Source organism: Galleria mellonella, unplaced genomic scaffold, assembly GCF_026898425.1.
Source record: "Galleria mellonella isolate WM207_F2 unplaced genomic scaffold, CSIRO_AGI_GalMel_v1 utg117, whole genome shotgun sequence".
Lineage (NCBI taxonomy): Eukaryota > Metazoa > Arthropoda > Insecta > Lepidoptera > Pyralidae > Galleria > Galleria mellonella.
Window position 1 is genome coordinate 6,821,416 of NW_026441980.1, and position 24,261 is coordinate 6,845,676.

General features: G+C 30.0%; 2 protein-coding genes across 5 annotated transcripts in view; both read left to right on the forward strand.

The window, feature by feature from the left end:
- The window catches only part of LOC113519295 (uncharacterized), a 40,046-nt gene that overhangs the window by 9,675 nt on the left and 6,110 nt on the right, over positions 1 to 24,261 (forward strand). The window contains exons 9-34 of the mRNA XM_052897497.1: positions 355 to 546; positions 1,016 to 1,207; positions 1,652 to 1,840; positions 2,258 to 2,464; positions 3,006 to 3,194; positions 3,376 to 3,585; positions 4,386 to 4,498; positions 4,581 to 4,715; positions 5,007 to 5,210; positions 5,361 to 5,459; positions 5,512 to 5,688; positions 6,191 to 6,400; positions 6,513 to 6,657; positions 10,189 to 10,386; positions 16,092 to 16,298; positions 18,167 to 18,370; positions 18,519 to 18,701; positions 19,078 to 19,272; positions 19,618 to 19,727; positions 19,835 to 19,978; positions 20,256 to 20,459; positions 20,557 to 20,655; positions 20,730 to 20,870; positions 21,278 to 21,487; positions 22,440 to 22,501; positions 22,581 to 22,639. Of these exons, the coding sequence (XP_052753457.1) occupies positions 355 to 546; positions 1,016 to 1,207; positions 1,652 to 1,840; positions 2,258 to 2,464; positions 3,006 to 3,194; positions 3,376 to 3,585; positions 4,386 to 4,498; positions 4,581 to 4,715; positions 5,007 to 5,210; positions 5,361 to 5,459; positions 5,512 to 5,688; positions 6,191 to 6,400; positions 6,513 to 6,657; positions 10,189 to 10,386; positions 16,092 to 16,298; positions 18,167 to 18,370; positions 18,519 to 18,701; positions 19,078 to 19,272; positions 19,618 to 19,727; positions 19,835 to 19,978; positions 20,256 to 20,459; positions 20,557 to 20,655; positions 20,730 to 20,870; positions 21,278 to 21,487; positions 22,440 to 22,501; positions 22,581 to 22,639 (4,278 nt within the window). The remainder of the gene's footprint in view (positions 1 to 354; positions 547 to 1,015; positions 1,208 to 1,651; positions 1,841 to 2,257; positions 2,465 to 3,005; positions 3,195 to 3,375; positions 3,586 to 4,385; positions 4,499 to 4,580; positions 4,716 to 5,006; positions 5,211 to 5,360; positions 5,460 to 5,511; positions 5,689 to 6,190; positions 6,401 to 6,512; positions 6,658 to 10,188; positions 10,387 to 16,091; positions 16,299 to 18,166; positions 18,371 to 18,518; positions 18,702 to 19,077; positions 19,273 to 19,617; positions 19,728 to 19,834; positions 19,979 to 20,255; positions 20,460 to 20,556; positions 20,656 to 20,729; positions 20,871 to 21,277; positions 21,488 to 22,439; positions 22,502 to 22,580; positions 22,640 to 24,261) is intronic.
- Positions 9,654 to 23,088, forward strand: LOC113511956 (antichymotrypsin-2-like). 4 transcript variants are annotated; one of them, XM_031913721.2, is made up of 13 exons: positions 9,654 to 9,825; positions 10,189 to 10,386; positions 18,167 to 18,370; positions 18,519 to 18,701; positions 19,078 to 19,272; positions 19,618 to 19,727; positions 19,835 to 19,978; positions 20,256 to 20,459; positions 20,557 to 20,655; positions 20,730 to 20,870; positions 21,278 to 21,487; positions 21,781 to 21,925; positions 22,581 to 23,088. In XM_031913721.2, exons 1-13 carry the CDS (start codon positions 9,747 to 9,749, stop codon positions 22,712 to 22,714), a joined length of 2,046 nt encoding a protein of 681 aa, XP_031769581.2. In that variant the 5' UTR covers positions 9,654 to 9,746; the 3' UTR covers positions 22,715 to 23,088. The 4 variants fall into 4 exon arrangements, with proteins under 4 accessions (XP_031769581.2, XP_031769582.2, XP_026751492.2 ...); XM_026895688.3 differs by lacking the exons at positions 9,654 to 9,825; positions 10,189 to 10,386 and adding exons at positions 14,842 to 14,942; positions 16,092 to 16,298; XM_031913722.2 differs by lacking the exon at positions 19,078 to 19,272 and having other exon boundaries at positions 9,655 to 9,825; positions 22,581 to 23,084.

Genomic DNA, 24,261 nt, shown 5'->3' on the forward strand with positions numbered 1-24,261 from the left:
TCTTATTTTGTGTAAACGCGGGTTCGATTCATAGTTGGCTCGTTAAAGAAGAAAATTTTTTTAGTTGGCTCAGATCTTGGTAATCTATGTTGTACGCCTAAAATTACATTTATTATTTAGTTTCCCATAGCTTCCGCTATCTGATAAATAATATTAGAGTTTTAGATTAGGAAATATATAGATTTTATTGATTTCTGAATTGTAGATGCCTGCCTAATTTGGGCTTCTATTAGTTTTGTAAATAAGCATTAAAATTTTCAACAAACAACAAACAAGTAGTTATTAGTATCAGAGTATTTATTTATTACATGGAATAAATTATGATTTATATTATACATTTGTTTACACTTCCAGCACCTATTTGCGGAAAAGATGAAGTTTACACAAGTTGTGTAAATGGTGGATGTGATAAGAAAAATTGTTCTCAACTATCAAAACCAACTCTCTGCATAGATCCAATTAAATGTTTGGGTGGATGTACTTGTCGTAAAGGTTACTTGAGAGCTCAAAATGGAACTTGTGTTCCGTTAGATCAATGCGAACCTGGTAAGATATTCAAATATTCATTGTATATAAATAGATATCTGAAATGACTGTAATTTCAATAACAGATCCTTATAAGATTTGTATATTTATATATTTGTGTAACTTGTTGCATAATTATCTCCGTACTTAGTTTTTTATTTCGTGTAAATGTAGGCTCGATTCATAGTCGGCCCAGTTCAAGAAGATAACTTTTCTAATTAGTTTAGATCTGGGTAATCCACATTATGTCCCTAAACTAATATTTTTCATTTAGTTTTCCATAATTTTCAGTTTCTGAAAAATATTATTTGAGTGTAATTGGGGGAATAAATAGATTTTCTTGATTTATAACTTCTAGATGCCTGTCTAATTTGCGATTTTATTACTTTGATAAATAAGCATTCGACTAAGTATAATAAATAAATTTTCGAAATATTTCTTTACTTCGAGTAAATTATGATTTATATTATACATATATTTACAATTTCAGCACCTATTTGCGGAAAAGATGAAGTTTACACAAGTTGTGTAAATGGTGGATGTGATAAGAAAAATTGTTCTCAACTAACAGAACTAACTCTCTGCATAGATCCAATTAAATGTTTGGGTGGATGTATTTGTCGTAAAGGTTATTTAAGAGCTCAAAATGGGACTTGTGTTCCATTAGATCAATGCGATCCTGGTAAGACATTTAAGAATTCATTTTGTATACATATCTGAAATGATTATAGTTCCAGTATCTCCTTATAAGATTTACAGTATTTAACCAATTAATGCGCGGATTTTGCGCGGAACCGGCCCACGCACTAAATTCGAATAAGCATACAATAAATATATACTAAGCTCTATAAATACAATAGGCGTGAAGGTATAATAAAAATAAAAAAATATAAATAATATTTATAAGTGGCGAGAGGTACTCGGAATAGCGCAGATCGAAACACGTGATGCGCGAGAGGGTCTTGTTCGAGACGCTTAAATGGTTAAACTAAAAGAGGTCGAAAAGAGATTATCGTGACTACATATCAGGATTATTTCTTTAAAATAGTTTCACATAAGATGCATATGTATAGTATGTAGTTATGTATAGGTGCATATATGAGTGTGTATTTAAAAAAATGTCCAGGTTGTCCTGCGGGAGAAGTTGCTTCAAAATGTCCTCCAGTCGGTTGCAACTCTGAATATTGCCCAACGTCGAATAATTACACTTCTTATTGTCCAACACCTAAAATATGTGGTCAGCCAAAATGTGTTTGTGAATATGGAAAACGTCGAGATAGGAAAACTGGAAGATGTATTTCTAATACCGACTGTCGTACGTACCAATGATTTTTTTTTTTACTTTTGATAAACCCTTAAACAAAATAATTTTAAGTTATTAAGGATTCCAATTTTAAATGAATTAAGATTATAATTTATACAATACAATATTTTTATATTTTAATGTCAAATACTTCTTATGATTATAAAAATCATCATATTTTGTGTGATAAAAAGAGTGGATAAAATCTTTTGAATGTTGAAGCGAATAATAAAATTGGTTTTAAAGATTTTCTTGATACGAAGATTTTTATACTAAAAAATATACTATTAATGTTATTAATAATATTTAGTGCACATTCGATCTGCATAATAAAAGCTCGTTTATTAAGATGTCTGAATAAATTATACCTCTTATTAACTTTGATCTAAGAAGTGGAAAATGACTTAATATACCTCTTAAATTTTTTAGCACCTTTTCCTTGTCTCGGTGGCAATGAAACTTATTATGATTGTCCTTCGACATGTCCTGGCGAGAATTGTTTAGATTATTTACACAATTCAACGTATTCCGATATAAAGATTCTTGTCAGGGTACCATGCCAACCACATTGCCGTTGCGATGAAGGATATTACAGAAACTCTTCTGGTTATTGCGTGGACAGAGGGCAATGTACTGGTAAGTTGCAAAATAACAAATAGACTTTGTTCCACAAGAAAAACCACCTACTGTAGTCGTTCTAATTTTGATTTAAAACTCAAATTTCGGAAATGATTTTGATGCAATTTCTGTGTTATTATATTATTAAAGTTTATCTTATATCATCATATCAACCATTTTGCAACAATAATTAAGCTTTGGTGACTTTTAAGACAGGTACCGCTGCCTATGCCTTGACCATTATTTATTTATTATTTAGCTCTTAGGGCACCCACGGGAAAGGAAGGGATCGTCGTTTTGCCGGGAATCATACAGCAATTTCGAATAGAAAACACGAGATAGTTATTTCATTTATGCAAACTAAGATGTTATATTTTCGTTAAATATATGATAAACTTAATCTATAGCCTCATACAACATTAAACAATTTAGGTATTCTATGTAAAAACATCCGTTGATATTGACGTGTTTTTTCTACTGTGGGTTTGCTGGAAGAGAATGTATTTTATTAGTGTGTACAATAAAGTATATATAAATGAATAAATATTTTTTATTTCAGAATGCCCTGAAGATGAATTTTTTACTAAATGCCCCCCAATGCAATGCGATGCTGAGTATTGTCCTCTTTCTAGAAACGAACCTTTAACTTGTAGTGGTTCTAAAGAATGTAAAAGACCAAGATGTTTATGCGGTTTCAACAGCCATAGAGATAGATTTACTGGAAAATGTATTGCAACATATAATTGCCGTATGTATTAATTAATTATACCAACTATTATTTTCTTGTATCCAATACACTAATAATTTTCTTTCCAATATAGGCAAATTATTATACACAATAATCTTAATATCATATAAATTTGTTATTTTGATTAGTTATATCATATTATATATATAATTTATAATTTAAAATTCAAATACATTTGTAGCTCCATTTCCCTGTGAAGGGCCAAATGAAGAATATCAGTCTTGCCCCCCAGTTTGTCCCGGACAGAACTGTTCGGATTATATAAACAACTCCACATGTCCAAATATTGGTAAAATAGGCATTGTAGTACCCTGCAAACCACAATGTCGGTGCATCAATAATACGTACAGAAATACAGATGGAGTTTGTGTGCCTGCTGATCAATGTATACGTGAGTAAGAACGTATAGGTTTATGTATGTATAATATTGATTAATGAAGCCGAATGATTTATGTACTATTAATAATGAAGTGCTTTGAAATGTTTACTTTGTTTTCTTTGTTTACTGTTCCTCATATTAAATAAAAACTTTTGAACAGATTTTGACGAAAGTGTCAATTTCGTCAAAATATATCCAACAGTTTTTGTGCAACTTATATAGAATGACAAACAAACTAACGGCCCACCTGATGGAATGTAGTAACCGTCATCTGTAGACATGAACAGTATCATAACCATAACAAAGTGTACTGTGTTACTTATGATATACTTAATATGCTGCAATTCCTGAGAATTAAGTTATTATGCCTCTGTATTCTGTAATTTTAAATGTCACCCTTCTATATAAAATGCACAGCCATGCAAACACAATTGTAACAGGTGTCTAAGTAAACAACTTCCATACAAAGTGAGTGGTGAGCGTGAGCTGGTGAGTGTAGTATTTAAAGTACATTTGTAGAAGTTTTTAGTTTTTATAAATAAGGGGATTAATATCTAAGTATATTATTTGTCACTTTTTAATGTACAATAGTTAAATAAAAATTGTCATTTTAAAAAATAATTATTTATTTTTTTATTTAATGAAAAATCTATAGGCGACGGTTACCACTTTCTATCAGGTTGGTCGTCAGCTTATTTGCCATTCTAAATTGCATAAAAAAATAAAATACAAATATTCGCTGCACAAATGACGTAAAATTAATATTGTGTATCTAATTGTATTATGTAAGTTTGTATTCATAATGATTTTAGTAGAAGCAACATCTACACCTACAACTCCTGATACAAGTTCATGCAATAATATCGATGGTGAATTGAATAATTTTGAACTAGGAAATACTGAATTCACAGGGAAATTCTTTTATGTTAGTAGTTTTATTAATGTCATATTTTTATTTTTATTGTTTTCTTATATCGGTAGTAAAACAATAACATTATAAATTGCAGGAAGTGGCTAAGAGCAATCCAGATGTTAGCATAATTATGTCTGCATTTTCTGTCTTGACACCTCTTGCTGAATTAGCTTTATATGCTTCCGGCCCATCACTTGAGGAGTTACTTAAAGTTCTTAATCTTCAAAATAATAATATTTAAAATATAAAATAATATAAAAGGATCAGGTACTTTATAAGTATAATAACATAAAAGAAACTAATAATATTTCATTCAGTTTAATATAATACACTACCTCGAGTTAAATTTAAATATTGGAGCTGTTACAGTTAAAATTTTCAGATTGCTTTAATGTTAATTAAAAAAAATCTAATAAAATTTCTAAACGTAATTATCTTTTGAGCATGATACTAATAACAGTTACTGTCTTAAAATTAAAACGTAAACGAAAATTTAAATTATATATGCTTATTTACACAGATAAGATGTGTATTTCCAAAAGTTATAAGTAAGTTGGAAGTGCAACAAAACAATACATTGAATTTGGGTGCTAATGTATTTGTTAATGAAAATTTTCCACTGACTGATAATTTTATAAAGGATACAAAGAATGTATTTAATGCTGAAGCAGAAAATATAGACGTGAACAATCCTGATAAAGCAGCTACAACTATTAATGATTGGGTAATTACTTTAAACGTATATAATTTTAGTGACTATTTATATTAGAAAATAATATTTGATAGAATTACGATCAAACTAGTCTATTGCTTGTAATTATAGCGCATTGTACAAATTTTATACTAATATTTTATTGTCTTTTAATCATTACAGGCCGCTGAACAAACAAATAATCGTATCACCGATCTTATTTCTCCAGATACGATTACATCTTTAACACGTTTAATTTTAGCCAATGCTATCTATTTCAAGGTAAATATTTTTAAAAGTCTAATATAATTCGTAAATTTTTATTAATGTTCAGATAACGCAACTGTACTTACAATATTTATATTTTAAGGGTACATGGAAAACACAATTCGATCCTAAAAATACTAAGGATCAAGATTTTTCTATAACCAAAGATGATATCATACAAGTTAAAACAATGAAAGTAAAGGACAAATTCAATTATGCAGAAAGTACGGATTTAGACGCAAAGGTATTTTTTTTTTGTGTAAATAAAACAAGAATTGTGTTTTTTATTTAATTTAAATAATGAAATATAATACCAAAGAACAAGTTACGCAATTTTTATTTTCTTTTATATTATAACAGTGACTTTGACAATGATCTGCACCAAGCTGATTTTATATGTATTTCTTTTCTGAAAATACAGAAGAAAAACATGTAATAATAAATTTACATGCTTTCACACTGTAATGGGTTGGCTGGAAGAAATCTCTTTTAGAGATAAGTCTACCCTTGATCACATTATTTATAATTGAGCACATTATTTAAGAGGTTTCTTCAGGGTCGGCAACGCGCGCGTAATACCTCTGGTATTGCAGGCGTTCATAGGCTACGGTAACCGCTTACCATCAGGTGGGCCGTATGCTTGTTTGCCACCTCAGTGGTATAAAAAAAAATTGCTTATCTATGTAATCTACAAGTATACAATAATAAAGAATATACATGTATAAAAATTAATACTTTACTTTTAGATTATTGAATTGCCATATGTAGACGATGTGGTAAGATTTATAGGTATTCTACCTAATGATGTTGAAGGTTTATCAGCCTTATTGGAGAAACTACAGGATCCGAATGTATTTAATAAAGCTATTAATAGTTTAAGCTTAGAAACAGTTACAGTTTTGTTACCAGCCATGGACATATCAACAACAATTGATTTGACTGATATTCTGCCGAAGGTAATAATAAACTATTTAATTAAATAAAAATAGAAATCTATAATGTTCACAGTACGTATTTTTTTATATCTTTGATAAATATATAAATCGATGTTATATATATTTTTTTAAGACTGATATAACAAAAATTTTCAATGCTGATACTTCTGGTTTGAGTGGAATTATAAAATCAAATGAACCTTTGTACGTTTCGGATGGTACTCAAAAAGCTACGATAATAGTTAACGAAGAAGGATCTGAAGCAGCAGCTGCTAATGGTACGGACATAAAAAATATTATTATACAAATAAAATTACCTAATTCTTTAATTAACGACTGTTTCTTTTTGATTAAAGACAGTCATTGAAATAAAAATATTAAACATAAATATATGTGATAAATTAGGATTACGACCATGCAGTGGATTAAGTTTTATTATTATGCAATGAAGTATTTGAGTAATTTCCATTAAAATCTATAAATTTCAACGCTTACGGTAATTTGTAACTCTATTAACTTTCCTCATTTACAGTGGTTGTAGTATCGACTAGAAGTATTCCAAATCCTTCAGTTCCTGAATACGTATTCGACGCTGATCATCCTTTTATATTTTTAATAAAATTAGAAAATTTAATATTATTTATTGGGACATTTATAAAATAAGGTGAAGATTTATATATATATAAAAAAAAACTTTTATATATACAATATAATCTCGAATAAATAACATAATTTGACAATAATATTTTCATAAACAATTTAATAATTCAAAATTGTATTTAGTTCCTTTATTATTAGTTATAGTATTCATTTTTAAGAAATGTATTACGGATTTTTAAAAGTAATTTACAATTTACTAAGAGAAGCTATTTCAGCTTTGCATCGCTAAATTATAACAATAATTTGTAGTATTTGTTTGAATTATTTTTCGTGGCGAAGTTATGTGATCTATTTTAGGAAATTGTTATATGTTATATCATAATCTGTACATAAGCTCCGTTAGAAATATACTTAAAGAGTGTAACTTCTAATTTTTCATATAAATTAATGCTATGTTGCAATAAGTAATTTTAAGTTCTAGTCGTCTGACTATTTCTTATGATTATATGATACTTAATCATAATTATTTGTTATATAACTCATATTAAAAACAATATTTCAGTTGTTGGCGTTTCTACGTACTCAGCTACATCAAACCCAGTGCCGGAATACATCTTTAATGTCAATCATCCTGTAGCCTATTATATATTATTTGACAAAATCCCTCTGTTTTGTGGGACATTTGTAAAGCCATAATTTATATGATTAATTAGATCGTTTGTTGTTATTTGATTTATATATTATCAATATTTTAAAGAAAGAAACGTTCTAATTTTATTCAATATCAACTTAATGTTCGCTACTTCGTACGCATGATTTCAGAAGTAGGAACACCAATGAAGCAAATAATTTCTAAATGGCGTATCAAAATAAAACATATACCAAATATTAACCTAAATCTTCAGAAATATAACTTTGAAAACTGCTTCCAATCATTGCACCAAGCAGTAGTTTTTGGGTAATGTCAGGACAAATATACAGATGGACAAAGAGACATGTACATATAGACAAAAGTCTAATAAATTATTGTCGTGTCCTCTATTGGTCTTATTAAGGCCACTCATATATTTTTTTCTTAAATATCTCCCACGTTACAACTTTGTTATATTATTAAGATAGAAAATAAAATTAGTATAATGAGCTAATTTAAATAGACTTTTTTTGTCTAATTTTAGTAATATATCAATTTGATAATGTTATATGGTTTGATCATTTAATGTTACTTCATTGGATATGTTATATATCTGGTGTTAATTTTGAAATATAATATTCTATTACAAAAATTGCCTTTTTTATTTATTCCTATACATTCGTACATGTTAGATATATACATTTATCGTTGTGTAATAAACTCTTTGTGAAAATATACCGGGGGAGGATTGTTAGTAATGAGGTCTAACATCGCCATTGCCTGTAATATAGCCTATCAGGTCGATCTCCACGCGGTTCCCTTTGGAAACCATTGAGGTTAATTCTTGAAGTACTTACAATGGGTTGACTTACTTGCTTTCATCTTTACCTGCCATTCATCACTGGTGCCGCACTAGTGTATGCGCAGCGCAGCGAAGGCGCAGGATTACAAATTCCATCGTAATCCATAAAAAAAAAATATGCGTGTGTGAATTTTTCTTTGTAGTAAAAATAACATCGAAATGGAAAAACTCAATCCTTTTATTATATATATGTCACGTGGAGGCAAAATTCAGTTGACAAACAAACCATTAAAATTAATAGTGGTTTTTGCAATATAAAGTTTGATAGGTTTTAGAGATGAGAAACGAAATTCCAGTTTTGTGTCTCGTTGCAAATTCGAAATACCTATTAAATTTCATGTCAGTGTCACGGTATTAACAGGATGCCTTCGAAAACTGGAGTTGCAAATTTCTAACATAGATAGGGAGAAACTTGTGAAAATGTATAAGGTAATATTTTGAATGCATGTATTGTTGTATATTTTTTAGAAAGTCACTTTGGTTCTATTCATAATTATACATTAAAATATTGCTTGGGGAAATTGGTAATGCAATCAATCTTGTTTGAATCTATTGGAACAGATTTATATATAAGACTATATATACTAAATGGCGTTCGAGAATACACAGTTTTTTACAATAACGTTTTATTGTTGAAGATTTTACGACTATTTATCGATCTAGTTTTACCAAAAAAGGTAAAGAGAAGGTAATACGTACTTGCATTATTCAATACCATTGTCATTGTAAGTTTGTTTGTTCTTTCTTACTGTCTTAACGGCTTATCTAATTACTATGAAATTTGGTATACACGTACTATACGTGACGGAAAAGGGCAAAGGTTATTTTTTATTCCAGTCAGTGAACATATCCCGGTTACATAAACGAAGCGCGGGTGAAAGCTAGTAGCATATAAAACAAACTATATTTTGAAAACATAGATTTAATAGACTATTATATATAAGAAACCAGAGTCTATGATTTATAATATAATATACTTTATATTTAAAATATAAAACTGCTAACAATTTTAAATCATCAATATAAAAAAAAATATATTATAAAAATTTAAAAACTAGGTAATAAATATGAAGTAGGTATCTAAATAAAAAAAAATATTAGTGGTAATATATGTACATATTTTTCACGATTTTCTTTTTATTTGTTTTTTATTGTTTTTAGAAACAAACATGAATATGCAAATAGTAACAACATCATTTGTATGCAATGTTGAAACAAGTGTTAAGTCGGCGTATTAAGTATAAAAGCAGCAATAAGTCTTTGATAAAGTGTAAATGTTATTTTACATTAACATGTTGAAGTTACTTTACATACCTCTTACAGCTGCTTTGTTTTTTCTGGCGGCATCTGATGGTATGAAATGATTTTTTTTGCATAACATTTACATACATATTTTATGTATGTACATACATATTTTATGTAATTATATGTATATATGCAAATGCCAAAAAATAATGTTTTCACCTTTATGTATGTAACTATTTAAATACCTCCATATTTAAATAACATATATTCACGAGGTAATATTTGATTTGTCTTAATTATGAGAAAATTAGCTTTAATGATGTTGTCCTCAGTACGCAAGTAATTTGTATTTATTGTGTAAATAATCTAAATTATTGAAATGATATATTCATTTATATTAATAAGATTTTTAATAAAGATTATTTGAAATTTGCATTTTTGCTTTTAATATCTACTTGTAAATGTTTTCAGAAACATGTAACGATAATGAAAGATGGGTACAATGTCCCCAAACATTGTGCATACCACTGACATGTTCTCAAGTGGAATCCTCCGTACCGTGCCCTATTCTTGGTCCAAGGGGTGAATGCCCAGGAAAACCAGCATGTATATGTAATGATGGCTTAGTGAAGAATGACGAGGGAGATTGTATTCCAAAGAAGCAATGTAGTAAGTAAACATAAAGCCAATAAAAAAAAATTTTGTAAATATACCATTTACCTATAGCAACGTATAAAGAGATACATTCCAATCGATAATGGAGACTTTGTGTTTTAAACAATATTTTGAAAGTATATATTTCATTGTTTAAACATTTACATAATTGAAAGAGCTTATTAATTATCACTTTATTATAATAAAACTGTTATCGTGTTATTTTATTTTCTCTTTATTAAATAATCCATATTGATACCATCCCTACTTTTCAAATAAAAGTAAAACTCAATTACTGGTTATTTTTCAAATAAAAACTAAACACAACTATCGGCATTATTTTGTTGGTCTACGACGCATTGACATATGTATGCTTGGTATTTAAAATGTCTATATTGACATTTCTTGCATTTTTATTTATCTCAAAATCTGCACATTTCATAAGTGAAATGTCACACAATCGTAGGTGTTTAACATAAATTTGTTTATACATATAAATTAACATTTTATTCGTAATATAAATGTGTCAAAATGACGCACAATTATATCATCATGACATAATGGAAATTAAAATGTTACCTATTATATGAAAAGGTAATTTGGACATAGACGGAAAATTAAAAGAGTCTTCATACAATTGCATACATATCTTTTTATTGCAATGTAACGATTTAATCGTGTTATGTCGTGCCATGCCACAGTAAATTAAAAGCGTCTATTAACTTAATCGACAAAGTGTACAGGCCCCATACATAATGCATTTTTATTCCATTATTTACATTTCCATTTCTGATAATATTACTACTATTAGTTGTAGGGAGAAAGGTATTGTTAGTAGTCTAACAGTGCCATCGCTAGAATTATATCCTATGAGGTCGACCTCCGTATGGGTTCTCTTGGAAACCATCGTAGTTAATTCTTGTGAAATTTGTCACGATGGGCCAATTGGTCTGTTTTCGTCATCATCTATCATCTCGCACTGACGCTCTGCCAGCATATACTGATAGTGCTGGAGAAGTTACCATTCCATTGTCATCCATTAAAAAAAAACGACTACTCGTGTGAGAGTGGTGCCTTTTGGAGAAAGAGTTCTAAGAGTTTCTGAGCCGACTTTTATTCGGTAGTATTTTTTATGTGTATTACCTCAATACTTCGTCAGTTATAAACCGATATGAAAAATTACTTTTTTATTTCAGAGGAGTCTTTTAGATTGATCCCTAATTTTAGCAAATTCGATTCAGTAATTTAGTTTTAAAATTAAAACAACATTACCTGAGCTATTAATGTATTAATATCATTAAAACAAATACTTATATCCCTTATTTCACTTCCCTTTTCCGATATCGCATCCACACACGGTAGACTGCCCGCGCTCACGTATAAATAATCTGAACTATGTGAACCGTACCTATTTTTTTTTTTGGATGATAATGTAATAGTAGGTCCGCTTGCGCTAACGGTATACGCTGGCGAGGCACCAGTGCGGGATGATAAGTGAGAATAAAAAGGCATTTCAGTTAGCTCATCGTGATGAATATACCTGGAATTCAGCACGATGGTGGTTCAGGACAACCTACTAGATTATATTGCTAAAAATTGAACTAGTAATTTGCATTACTGACAATTGTTCCCCCCCCCCACCCCTATGGGAACCGTATCGTCACAATGTGAAATGGCCTTCCAGTGACGTGTTTTCTTTATTTTATAACTTTGGATCTTTCAAACGTAATGTGAAAAAGAACCGGCATAGTGCTGCTAAACCTTGACAGTAGAACATATTTCAGTTGATTATATTCATAGACCATGTCCACATACAACATAAAGAGCGTTCGTTCAGAATGGTGTGATCACGTGTAAAAATATAACTCTTTTTAACATTTTAATGAATTCATTCATCTGTAATATGCTCTGAATAAATGAGGACAATCGATGATGACGATTACAATATTGGTGGTGTAATGGTTCAACGTACTTTACGAGTACCTTCCGATAGTTGAGGGTGCACTCGCACAATACAAATATTGGTATTCATAAACAGGTATATGTTTGTATAGATCCGAATGTTTTCTAGGTGTGTTTGAAGAAAATGAAATGGTAATCCCATCTGCGCTATTAGTTTATGCTGGCGGAGTACTCGTAAAGAATAATATGTGAAGTAATCCTCACGTGTCATGCCTAATTTTATAGTCAACTTTTTTCATAAAAATCAGTTATAGTATTTAGAAATGTCAGTTATTTAGTATTTGTAATATTAATTCTTCTTAGTTTGAGACTTCGAATAGGGATGGTACTACGTAATATGCCTGAAGCTGTTTATTTATTTTTTTAATTAACGTAATTTTGCTTACATGTATTGAGACATTCTGGATGAGACATCGTAAATTATCTGATAAATTATATTCTGTGTGATTTTGCAAGGTTGCGTAGGAAGATCTAAGACTTTTAGTTATTCAAAGGAATATACTGTAAGTATTTTTGTATTAACCGAAAATTTATAAAATAACATTGATGAATATGCTACTTCTATACTGGAATAAGTAAATTCATACTTATACAATTACAATATTTATTAATAGAAAACTTATAATTATAATAATCTACATCGTCATCTACGTGACCGTATTGTGTTGCATAGAATAAAAAGTATTCTGTGTTTTGTTACCCCAAATATCATATATAAATATACCAAAATTCGTGACGATTGCAAGAACTTTTAATTTGCACAGGAGGAAACAAAATTATATGTAAAAGGAAATGCGGGCATCGTTTTTTCTATACAAACCTATTTCCCTGGATCACATTAGAGTTTATCTTTTATTATTATACTATTTATATTTACACTATCGCTGCTGTGCACATAAGATCTACTTTAAGCAGACTACCTTTTAATCATAAATCGCGCTCCTCTTTTTTAAAAAAGGCAGATGTGCAAACTTCGTCCCCTTTTTTCTCACTTTCTCTTTAAACTTAATCTTGCTGGTTACTCTGTTTAAGTCATAGATTGTTATTTGCTCTTCTAATATAGTTAATTGTTTGAAATAGTTATATTTTATGTATTTATTTTTGCATGTATTTACGTATATAAATTAATTTAATTGAACATATTGTGTTTATATAAGTCTAATTATATATTTATAATATATGAATACATTATTATTTTATATTTATTTTATTCAATAATGCACCGCCTACTTATTCCTCTGTTTGCCCAATAGTTGACTGGTAAAGAACACCGTCCGGTGTTAAGTCTGGAAAATGTACATAGAATTTTACTGTTCATTAAAGTTGAAATAAATAAATAACGTAAAGTTATATTTTTTATATTAGTAAGATAATTAAAAATTCTCATTGTTATCGTAATGGTTGTTATTATTATGTTATTAATATGTAAATTTTATATTTTTTACACGTTTTGAAGTATAAATTACAATAAATTTAATTTGCATAATACAAGTGTGAATTCTGACGCATGTTTCATTTTAAATGGCTGAATGACAAAAAAGCTGATAGTCTATTTAATAGAAATGGGTAACAATCGTATGTGTCAGAAAAGGCGACCAGAGAAAACCTAATATTAATGGCCGAGGGATGGATAGCAGCGTCCCTCTTAAAACATTACTAAAGCCTAATTGCGATTGCCAATCCATCTAACAAGCGTGGCAACTACTGGAAAAGTCCTTCTTATGGAGGTCCTATATTAACAGTGTACAGTTAACGGATGATATGGTATGGTCCGGTAACAATCACTTATATACTTGAGTAATACAAAAGTACCACGGGCGTCATAGTATATTTCTTTCATCCTATTATATAAAGCCTATTTTGATATTTTGTAATCCAATTTAGTTTAATGTTATTTCCATGTTAATTTTATCAATATTGAATTAAGTTCGGTATGTATACTGGGGTTTTAATGTAATAATTACCGGTTTAACTTACGAGTAATTAGATCGAGAAAATTAAGCGACTATCACGCTCGTGCTCGCATTACAATAGCTCATGACTAAGAGGTTACGGATTGATCCCAAACTAGTCGATCTATTTACACATAGAAAAGAGCATAAGTTCCCTTTTAAAAGGCCGGCAGCACACCTGCAATGCCGTTGGTGTTGTGGGTGACCATGGGCGGCGATAGTCACTAGTAGTAGGCAAACGAGCATGCCGCTTACCATCAGGTGCGCCGCATGCTCGTTTGCCTCCTGTGTTGTAAAAAAAAGTAGGTTAAACCGGTAGTTATTGTATTGAAATATAATGTGTGTGTGCGTATTACGAAACTTTAAACAACAAAATATATATTCGGGATACTAAATGTGAGCTAAACGGCGGGACAAGTCATTATCTACTTATATTAATAAAAAAACCAATACACTCATAATAAAATGACAATGTAAAAATTCGTAATATTATTTTATAATCATCGTGAATTGTTTTAACAAGTGCAGTACGTGACTGATGAGTATAAAAGAGGTAATAACCTTGATGCAGAGCCAGAAGGCGTTTGTTTGTGACGATGTTAAAGTTAATACTGTTTGTAGCCTTTATGGCTAATGTGATTATAGTATCAACAACAGGTACGTTCACAGTTGAAATAAACACATAGTTAGTTATTGATATGTATAGTTATCAATATAATATTGAATAACCTTACCTATAAGTTAAATATGAAAATATTTTTTCGGCATTTCATATTAAATCTATGAATTTACTTTTTAACTTGAACTCTATAAGAATGAAGCATGAGGCAGAAACGGAGTATGAAACATGATTTTTTTAATTTTTTTATACGCCTTAGAATGGCAAACAAGCTGACGGCCCACCTGATGGAAAGTGGTAACCGTCGCCTATAGACAGGAGCAGTACAATGGACATAACAGACTATACTGTTTCACCCATGATACTCCCCATGCGTTGCCATTCCTGAGGGCTCAGATGTTATTTCCCTGTACCCTGTAAATTCACTGTCATATCCCACCCTTCAAACCGAAACACAGCCATGCAAACACAACTGCTTCACGGTAGAAACACGAATGGGACAGAGGTACCCAAGCAATCGACTTTTGTACAAAGTCAAATTATGAGTAAATGAAATGTGAGACAGAGGATGGATCGTTCTATAAAATTAAATAGATTTCGCAACTAATCAAGCTTAATTAGGTTTGGCTAAATAGATTTGGAAATACATATTGAAAATTTAGTATCATAATAAAGTTAGTATAAAGTATCGAACTAAAGAGAATAGACAGATGCATTCATTATTTATTACCTTTCCATACTGAAATATAAACAATTTTATTTTTAAACTACCATCGATTATCTCTGTACATCCTAAAGGTTGACTGATAGAGTATGCCTATACGATTAAGTCCGCTTTTTGTACTACATTGCATTGGTCAATAAAGTTTAAATAAATACATTTGCAGATTATATATTATTTTAATCTAAGTTTCTTTAGATTTACTTGCATAAAATGTTCATCTAAATCCCATAAATAAAATTCCGCAAAAAAGTTAAAGAACATTTTTTTAATAATTTTTAGAAGAAAAATCATTAATGATCAAAAAAGGAAGAATTACGTAGATATTTTACATTGGAGCACTAATTGTGTTTAATTATACTGTATTCTCTTATATTGACATATCCGTTTATAAATTTGTTCGTCATAGTAATTTTTATAAATTGAAAAAAAAAAGAAATGTGTAAATCGATCCATATTATTTTAGGCGAGATTAAATGTAATAAACCAAATGAAGTCTTTGAGATATGTCCAGCTAAATGTCCATTTAGAACTTGTGGGATTGATGATCGTGTCATTTTGTGTGCTGCACCTCCAAAAGTAGGGGACCCTGACTGTCCACCTTCAGCCTGCCGATGCAAAAATGGTTTCTTTAGAGACGACAAAGAAAATTGTGTTAAATGGGAGGACTGCCGTACGTACAGTCTTTATTTTATTCCAATTAATACAATATTACAATTAAAAAAAATTATAATCATGAAAAATTTTATGCTCTTATTAAACGTATAGTTTAAACATTTACTCTTGAAACTTTGCACCTACTTGTTGTAAAGTGTAAAAATACGTTCATAATTTGTTTATTACAAATCGTGTTAAGGTAATTTTCTAGCGACAAGGGTTTTGCCGCTTTTGTTGCAGGGTTTTATCACGGATAATTTATACAAAAATGGCATAGTAATGACTACTACATAAACAGAGGACGTTTGTAAACACGCAAATTAATGTGGTATGCGCTGAATGTGGTATAAATTTGAATCATAGTAGAAAGGGAGGTGGAGTGAGGTTGGCTTAAGAGGTCAGAGAGTAACCATTCTAAAATATAGCTGCATTAGTGCTGTTATCTGTGTGTGTATTGCGTGGCTGAAAATGCGATGTGTTTAATGATTTGGAGGACGTTAATTTTAGTTAATAACAAAATCTCAGTAATTAAAATAGTAAAATACGTAACATATTTATATAATATAAAAGGAATAGTAGAAAACGTAATGTACATTACATGGTACATGTGGTAACCGTATAAATATAAGCGCGAGTAATACCTCTGGAATTACAGGTGTTCATAGGCTACGGTACCACTTACCATTAGGTAGGCCGTTTGCTTGTTTGCTACCATTGTGGTATAAAACAAATGGATAGAATCTGTGTACAAAATTACATTTAAATCCATTAAGCCGTTTAGACGTGATCGAAAAATAAATATTTAAACATTATGAGTATATACATACACACTTTATTATTTTTTTATTACAATTATTAAAGAAGAGACATAAAAATCATAGTTTAAACAGAAACAGTATAAAAAAGGTTTTTATAGTTTATGCAATCTCTTCTTAATACCTACAGAGTGAATAAAGGTGTATAGATAACATATAACAATGAAGGTCATAAACAGAAAAATTCACACTAATGTAATACAAAATTAAACCTACTCATAATTATGTAAAATTTAAATACATATTATATATCGAAATATGTTATTTTGTGAAAGAAATAAATATATATTTACTTTACTCTACTCTACTTTACTTTAACTGAGACAATGACATGAAGTAAAACAGAAGAAAAAATTAATTTACAAAGATAGATTATTCTATAAATTAATTTATTCTTCTAAATAGGGCTTCCAAAAAGTTAGGAGTGCTTAATAGAGTGAGACGGTATTTCATGCCAGAACACTGCTTAAAATTGTATAAAGCTCAAGTTAGGCCACATATAGAATACTGCTCTCACTTATAGGTAGGAGCGCCACAGTACCAGCTCCTTCCGTCCTTCCTAGACCGTTTTCAAAGTTGGTCGGCTCGAATTATTGACGATCAGCACCTTACTGACCAACTAGACCTACTGAAATTACGTAGAGACACATTCATAGAGATATTGCATCTCTATGAATCTTCTACCGAATTTATTATGGGGAGTGCTCTGAGGAATTGTTCGGATTGATACCTGCTGCTGTTTTTCACCACCGTACAATCCGCCACAAACTTAAGTTTTATCCCAACTATCTGGATCAACACAACCACTCTTTAGAATCCACTTTCAGCAGTAGTATTTCCGAATCGATATGACATCATAACCCTCTACAAAAGAGCATATTACTTTTTAAAAGGCCAGCAGCACACCTACAATGCTTTTGGTGTTATGGGTAATCATGAACGGCGGTAATCACTCACCGTCAGTTGAGTATGCTGGTTTGATCTCCATGATATAAAAAAATTGTTCACCATAAAATTAATTGTCATAAACATACTATTAGGCCAAAATAATATAGCTCTTTAATTACAGCTCCGCGGTGTAGTGATCACGAAATTTATGAGAAGTGCCCAAATCCGTGCATACCGCAAAAGTGTTCCCAAGTTGGTTTTCCAATATTTTGTCCTGCTCAAAGTACCGGCAATCCACCTTCGTGTATAACTAAACCAGCTTGTATTTGTGAAAGTGGATACTACAGAAATTGTGACGGCGTTTGCGTACCTTCACAAGAATGCCGTAAGTTATTTAGTTGCTTTATATTGCACAGAACTTTTTTTTTGTTAAAGAATTTGAAAGATGATATTCTATCACAATATTATTAATTTAAGATATTTGTATTTTATTATTAGTAATTAATGCAGAAAAAAAAAATTTGTATGTACAGCTTCATGCGGTGGCGATCCCAATGCAAGACCTGGGTGTGGCAATTGCAGAAAAACTTGTGCCAATTATAATAGCACAGATCCTATTATGTGCATTCAGATATGCTACGAAAATGCTTGTGACTGCTTACCTGGTTACGTGGTTGACGGCAATACTGGAAAATGTGTACTTCCAGAAGATTGCAGTGAGTAGTAATTCAGAACCACTAATACGATAGGTATTTAAGCCGTACTGGTAATCTTTTATGATTCACATTGCACATTTACATAGATTATTAAATTAGTAAATGTAACTAAAGACATATATAAAACCAGCTAGATTCCTACTATTAAAACTTAAATACAACTATTAATGAAACAAAAAATAGTTGTACACATATGTCAGAACAATTATTCTCGAGATCTATACGCGGTTGGTATTATCTGAAGTCATTGTAAGAAATTTATGATGACTTTTCCATCGAATATTCTGTTTTTTTTTTATGTTCAAGTTTTGTAATCGATTAAGTGTAAAATAGTATTCGTTATGGTATGATTCCATATAACTTCTTATTATTTTAGCACCCATCTGTCCAAAAGACGAAATTTACACAAGTTGTGTAATTGGTGGTTGCAATAAGAGAAATTGTTCACAACTATCACAGCCAAAAATCTGCATAAATCCGATTAATCCATGCTTAGGGGGGTGCGTATGTCGTGATGGATATTTGAGAGCTCAAAATGGTACTTGCGTGCCAATAGACCAATGTGATTCTGGTAACCTAAACATTTTTTGTCATATTAATTAAAAGAAATAAAAATAATATTATAATATTTATAGTTTTTAGAATATGATAATTACACAAGTATATCTAACGGTAAATCTCGGTTTGTCAGAAGGAAATATGATTAACATAGATGAACATACTTACAGTACATCTACGGGCAAACTTTATTCTATCCATTAAACTTTTTATAGGCATGATTGTGCATTATTAAAACGTCATAATATTTTTTATAAATTTTTCAGATTCAGTTATCAGTCAGTCAGCTTTATTCCGCGGCTTCACTCATGTAAATCAGTAAATATCTTATATGCTACAATTTATATTTTACTTTTAGGTGAATTGACAGCAACTGCAGCTCCAAGTACAAGTTCTTGTGATAATGTAAATGATCAACTGAATGATTTTGAGGATGGAAATATTAGATTCACAGGAAAATTCTTTTATGTCAGTATTTGAGTCTTCTACATGTTTACCACTGAATATTTTCAGAATAAGAAGAAACTTGTCATTTCTTTTTTTTATTTATTTACTAAATCTTTAAAACATTACAGGAAGTAGTTAAGAGTAAACCAGGAGTCAGTGTCATAATGTCAGCATTTTCCGTTTTGACTCCTTTAGCTGAATTGGCTTTATATTCTTCTGGACCATCTCTCGAGGAGTTACTACAAGTATTCGATCTTCAAAACAAGGACGAGGTAGTAATGCGTTAAAAGATTGTAATATTGTTCTTTTAGAACTAATATAAGGAATAAGCCTATGTTTGTTTACTGTTCTTAGACAGACTTAAATGTGAAAATGAATACCTCATTAATCATCCTAATCTGATTAGGAGTAGTGTGTTTTAAAATTTTATTGTTACTGACTCTAGAAAAATTTTCATATAGAATTTTAAAAAGTTATATCTTTAAACTTTTTATTTTCACCGTAATTGTTTCTTTGACTTATTAATTGAAATTGCATTTATTTATACAGATACGATGTGTTTTTACACAAATCAAGAATATATTGGAAGCTGAACAAAATAATACGTTAGATTTGGGTGCTAAAGTATTTGTTAATCAAGATTTTCTACTAACTGATGAGTTCAAAAACGATACTAGAGATGTGTTTGATGCTGAAGCAGAAAATATAGATGTAGGGGATCCCGATAAAGCAGCTGCAATAATTAATGATTGGGTAAGTATTACATAAGTACAATAGTATTAAGATGCCACATTAGTTGTTAAGATTTAATAACGGTACATTACATATAATAAGTTTATTGGTATTACAGGCTGCTGAACAAACAAGAAATCGTATTACAGGCGTCATATCACCAGAATCGATTACTTCTTATACACGTTTAATATTAGCCAATGCTATTTACTTCAAGGTAAGAGAATATTAAAAAAAAATATACATATTTATATATTTTTAATACTATTAATATTTTCCTTATATTTTCAGGGTACATGGAAGACAAAATTTGATCCCAAGGACACGGAAAATAAAGATTTTTCTGTTACCAAAGATGATACAATTCAAGTTAAAACAATGAAGGTAAAGGACAAGTTTAAATACGCAGAAAGTACGGATTTGGACGCTAAGGTAAATTTTATTAAATGAACATTGTTTTTATTTGTCTACCGTAGTTTTATTTATTTTTTTAGAACCGACCTATTTTGTTCTACTATGACATTCTTAAGTGTTTTTTTTTATACAACTTAGAATGGTAAACAAGCTGACGGTCCACCTAATGGAAAGTGTTAACCGTCGCCTATAGTCATGAGCAGTACCATGGACATAAAAGTGTGTGTCTTAAGTGATTAAATATTCTCTGTTTTATAAGTAATATTTTTAATATATGTATTGTAAATGCTTAGTTATGTAAATATCTTAGGTTATTGTATTATTTTTTTTTTCTAAACATAAATACAAGACATATATATTTTTAATAACAAAGAATATTAATACTACTAATGTTAAAATAATCTTTGCATTAATTTCATTTTCAGATTATAGAATTGCCATATACAGGCGATGCCATAAGATTTATAGGTATTCTTCCTAATGATATTGAGGGTTTAACAAATTTATTAGAAAAACTTCAAGATCCTGATGCATTTAACAAAGCACTCAATAGTTTGACATTGGAAACAGTTACAGTTTTATTACCTACTATGGATATCTCTACAACAATAGATTTAACGGATATTCTACCGAAGGTATCTTTTACTAATAATTATAAATGTCAAAGTAACTTGTTTATAAAATTGTTATATATATTTTTTGTTCTATCTCAATGGTTAAAAAATTGTGGGCCATGAAAAAGGTATAGGTTGAGCATGTTCAAGTTACAAAATAAACTAATAGTACAAACCATGTAAACGAGTTTATAGTTAGAAGTAGAAGAAAATAAAACTAATTTTAAGCATTTAATTATCTTTATTACATTATTATTTTCGAGAAACTGTAGCCCAAATTATATCTTGTATAATTATATTTTTTTTTATTACAGACTGATGTAACTAAAATTTTTAATGCCGATACATCAAATTTAAGTGGAATTATAGAATCCAATGAACCTTTATATGTATCTGATGGTACCCAAAAAGCTAATATTATAGTAAATGAGGAGGGTTCAGAAGCATCAGCTGTAAACGGTATGGAAGTCACAGTTTTTCTATGTTTGTTTATATCACGAAGGTGGCAAACAAGCATACGACCTGATTGATGGTAATCGGTTACTGTGGCCCATGGAAGCACGCAATACTAGGGTTGTCACGTGTACATAAGCATCTCTGAAGAAACATTAATATAACTCTTTTTGAAGAACCGTAGTATCTAGAAAATCTTAGCAGTGGGCTCATTTTGTAGCTTGAGCATCCACGGAAAGAAATTCCTCTGAAATCACACTGTACGCGACCATTTAGGTTCTAGCGTGTGAGGATGAATTCCTTGTATATAACGAGCGGTGCGATGATTAAAGGTGGCTGTAGGTATGATGGCTTGTGATTATGAACTTTAAAATTTGACATTTTAAATATAAAATTTCGTACATTATAATTACGGGAAACATTTTATTAATTCTTTCGAATCCCATAGAGTAATAGATAAATCTGTCTTATTCATGTCTTTAACGTTAAGCAATTGTTCTTGCATGGCTTTTTTTTTCAGTTTAATGTTTGGGTCATGGTATGCGACTGGGCACGGATGTATAATAGTGTTGATACTCTCTAGTTAGTGCTATCGAATATTTAGGACATACTGCTAATCTGGAATATAATAATGTCTTTATATCAACACATATTGTTTCAGTTGTCGGCGTATCTACAACTTCGGTTGTTTTAAATCCACCAGTAGAATTGTTCTTCAATGTTGATCATCCTGTAGCTTATTATATCTTGTATAATAATATTCCTTTATTCTGTGGGACATTTGTAAAGCCTTAATATAATGTTATATGACCAGGCGTAATATTATATATATAAACAGTTGCAGTCAACACTAAGACTCAATTAATGCAATTAATGCATTCAAAAACTCCTAATTGCATAGATCTAGCTTCTAATTAGTAGCTTAATATAATAATTATAGAATTGCATGATGTGCTGAATATGTGCAAACATATATATATTTATCTAACGATGTACAGGGACTTTGGACAAACATTGAATTTTAGTATTGACTGTACTTTATTCCAATGGCTAATAGAAAATGTAAAATAATAACAATGTATATTTAATATTTAACTTATAAGTATTTGTATTTTTAAAAACATGTATTATCACTAAAAATATTTCGGTACATATTTTCGAAATAAAAATATCATTCTATAAAAAAGTTTTATTTTATTACCTACATTTCACATTATTTGTAAATACGATTAACATAAAAAAGAATTGCAAATTCTTTGATTATAGAGCATATAGATAATTACATAGACAATGGACATATGTAAGCCACGATAGGCATGTTGCTTATAATACTCGCCTGAGGAAAAATATAAGGCAATGATATTTAATCACCGATATTAAGTACATTTTTTCACTACAAAAAAAAATCATTTTAAAGGATAAATAAAAATATACTGATGAATGAGGAGATGCATCGTACATGTAATGAAAATATTTAAATTTAGAACGCAGAATCGCGAGTCACCGAAGAGATTTTGTGTAGCAATAAGCAGTTTTTTTGCTATCCAAAGAATCTATTAGCTTATAAAATTTATAATTAGCTTATTTTTATATCACTGTTGCAACGTGAAAACCTGCGGGCTACCATATCTTATTGAACCGACAATTATGTTAGATTATGTTACAAAATTTTATAGTATAAAAATATATTCTATCATGTATGTAGACTGGTTTTGATGAGTATTTATTTAGATAGAATAAGGCTTATACGATCGCTAAAAGTTAGTCAAGTTTAAATTATCGACGTCCTTCCTAATATTAATACTGAGTATGAGCAATGTTATAAAAAGATAAACAATTAGTTTAAATAAAAGCTTTATCAGCGTTATATCTATATAGATGTTGGTATAAAGAAGGATATGAAATATGCGCCTAAAGGTCTAAATTTCTTAATGTGGATCTTTCATTAATTTACATTATGCATTGAAGAGTACATAAAACTATTAGTCATTGAGATACGTCGGTTTTAAAACTCTTGGTGCATATGGTGCACATGACAAATATATATTATATAAAAATAGAATCACATTTTTTTTATACCACTGAGCTGGAAAAAAAGCATACGACCCACTTGATGGTAAGCGGTTACCGTAGCCTTTGAAGTTCTGCAATACCATAAGCATTACATGCGCGTTGCTAATCTTGAAGAAACCTCTTTACCTTTTTTTCGAAGAACCCCATGCCGTATTGTCTCGGAAAAACCTCGACAAGGAGCTCATTCCATAACGTGAACATTTATGGGAGGAAACATTTCTGAAACCACGTTGTATGCGAAGATCTTACGATCATAGGCTCTAAAATAT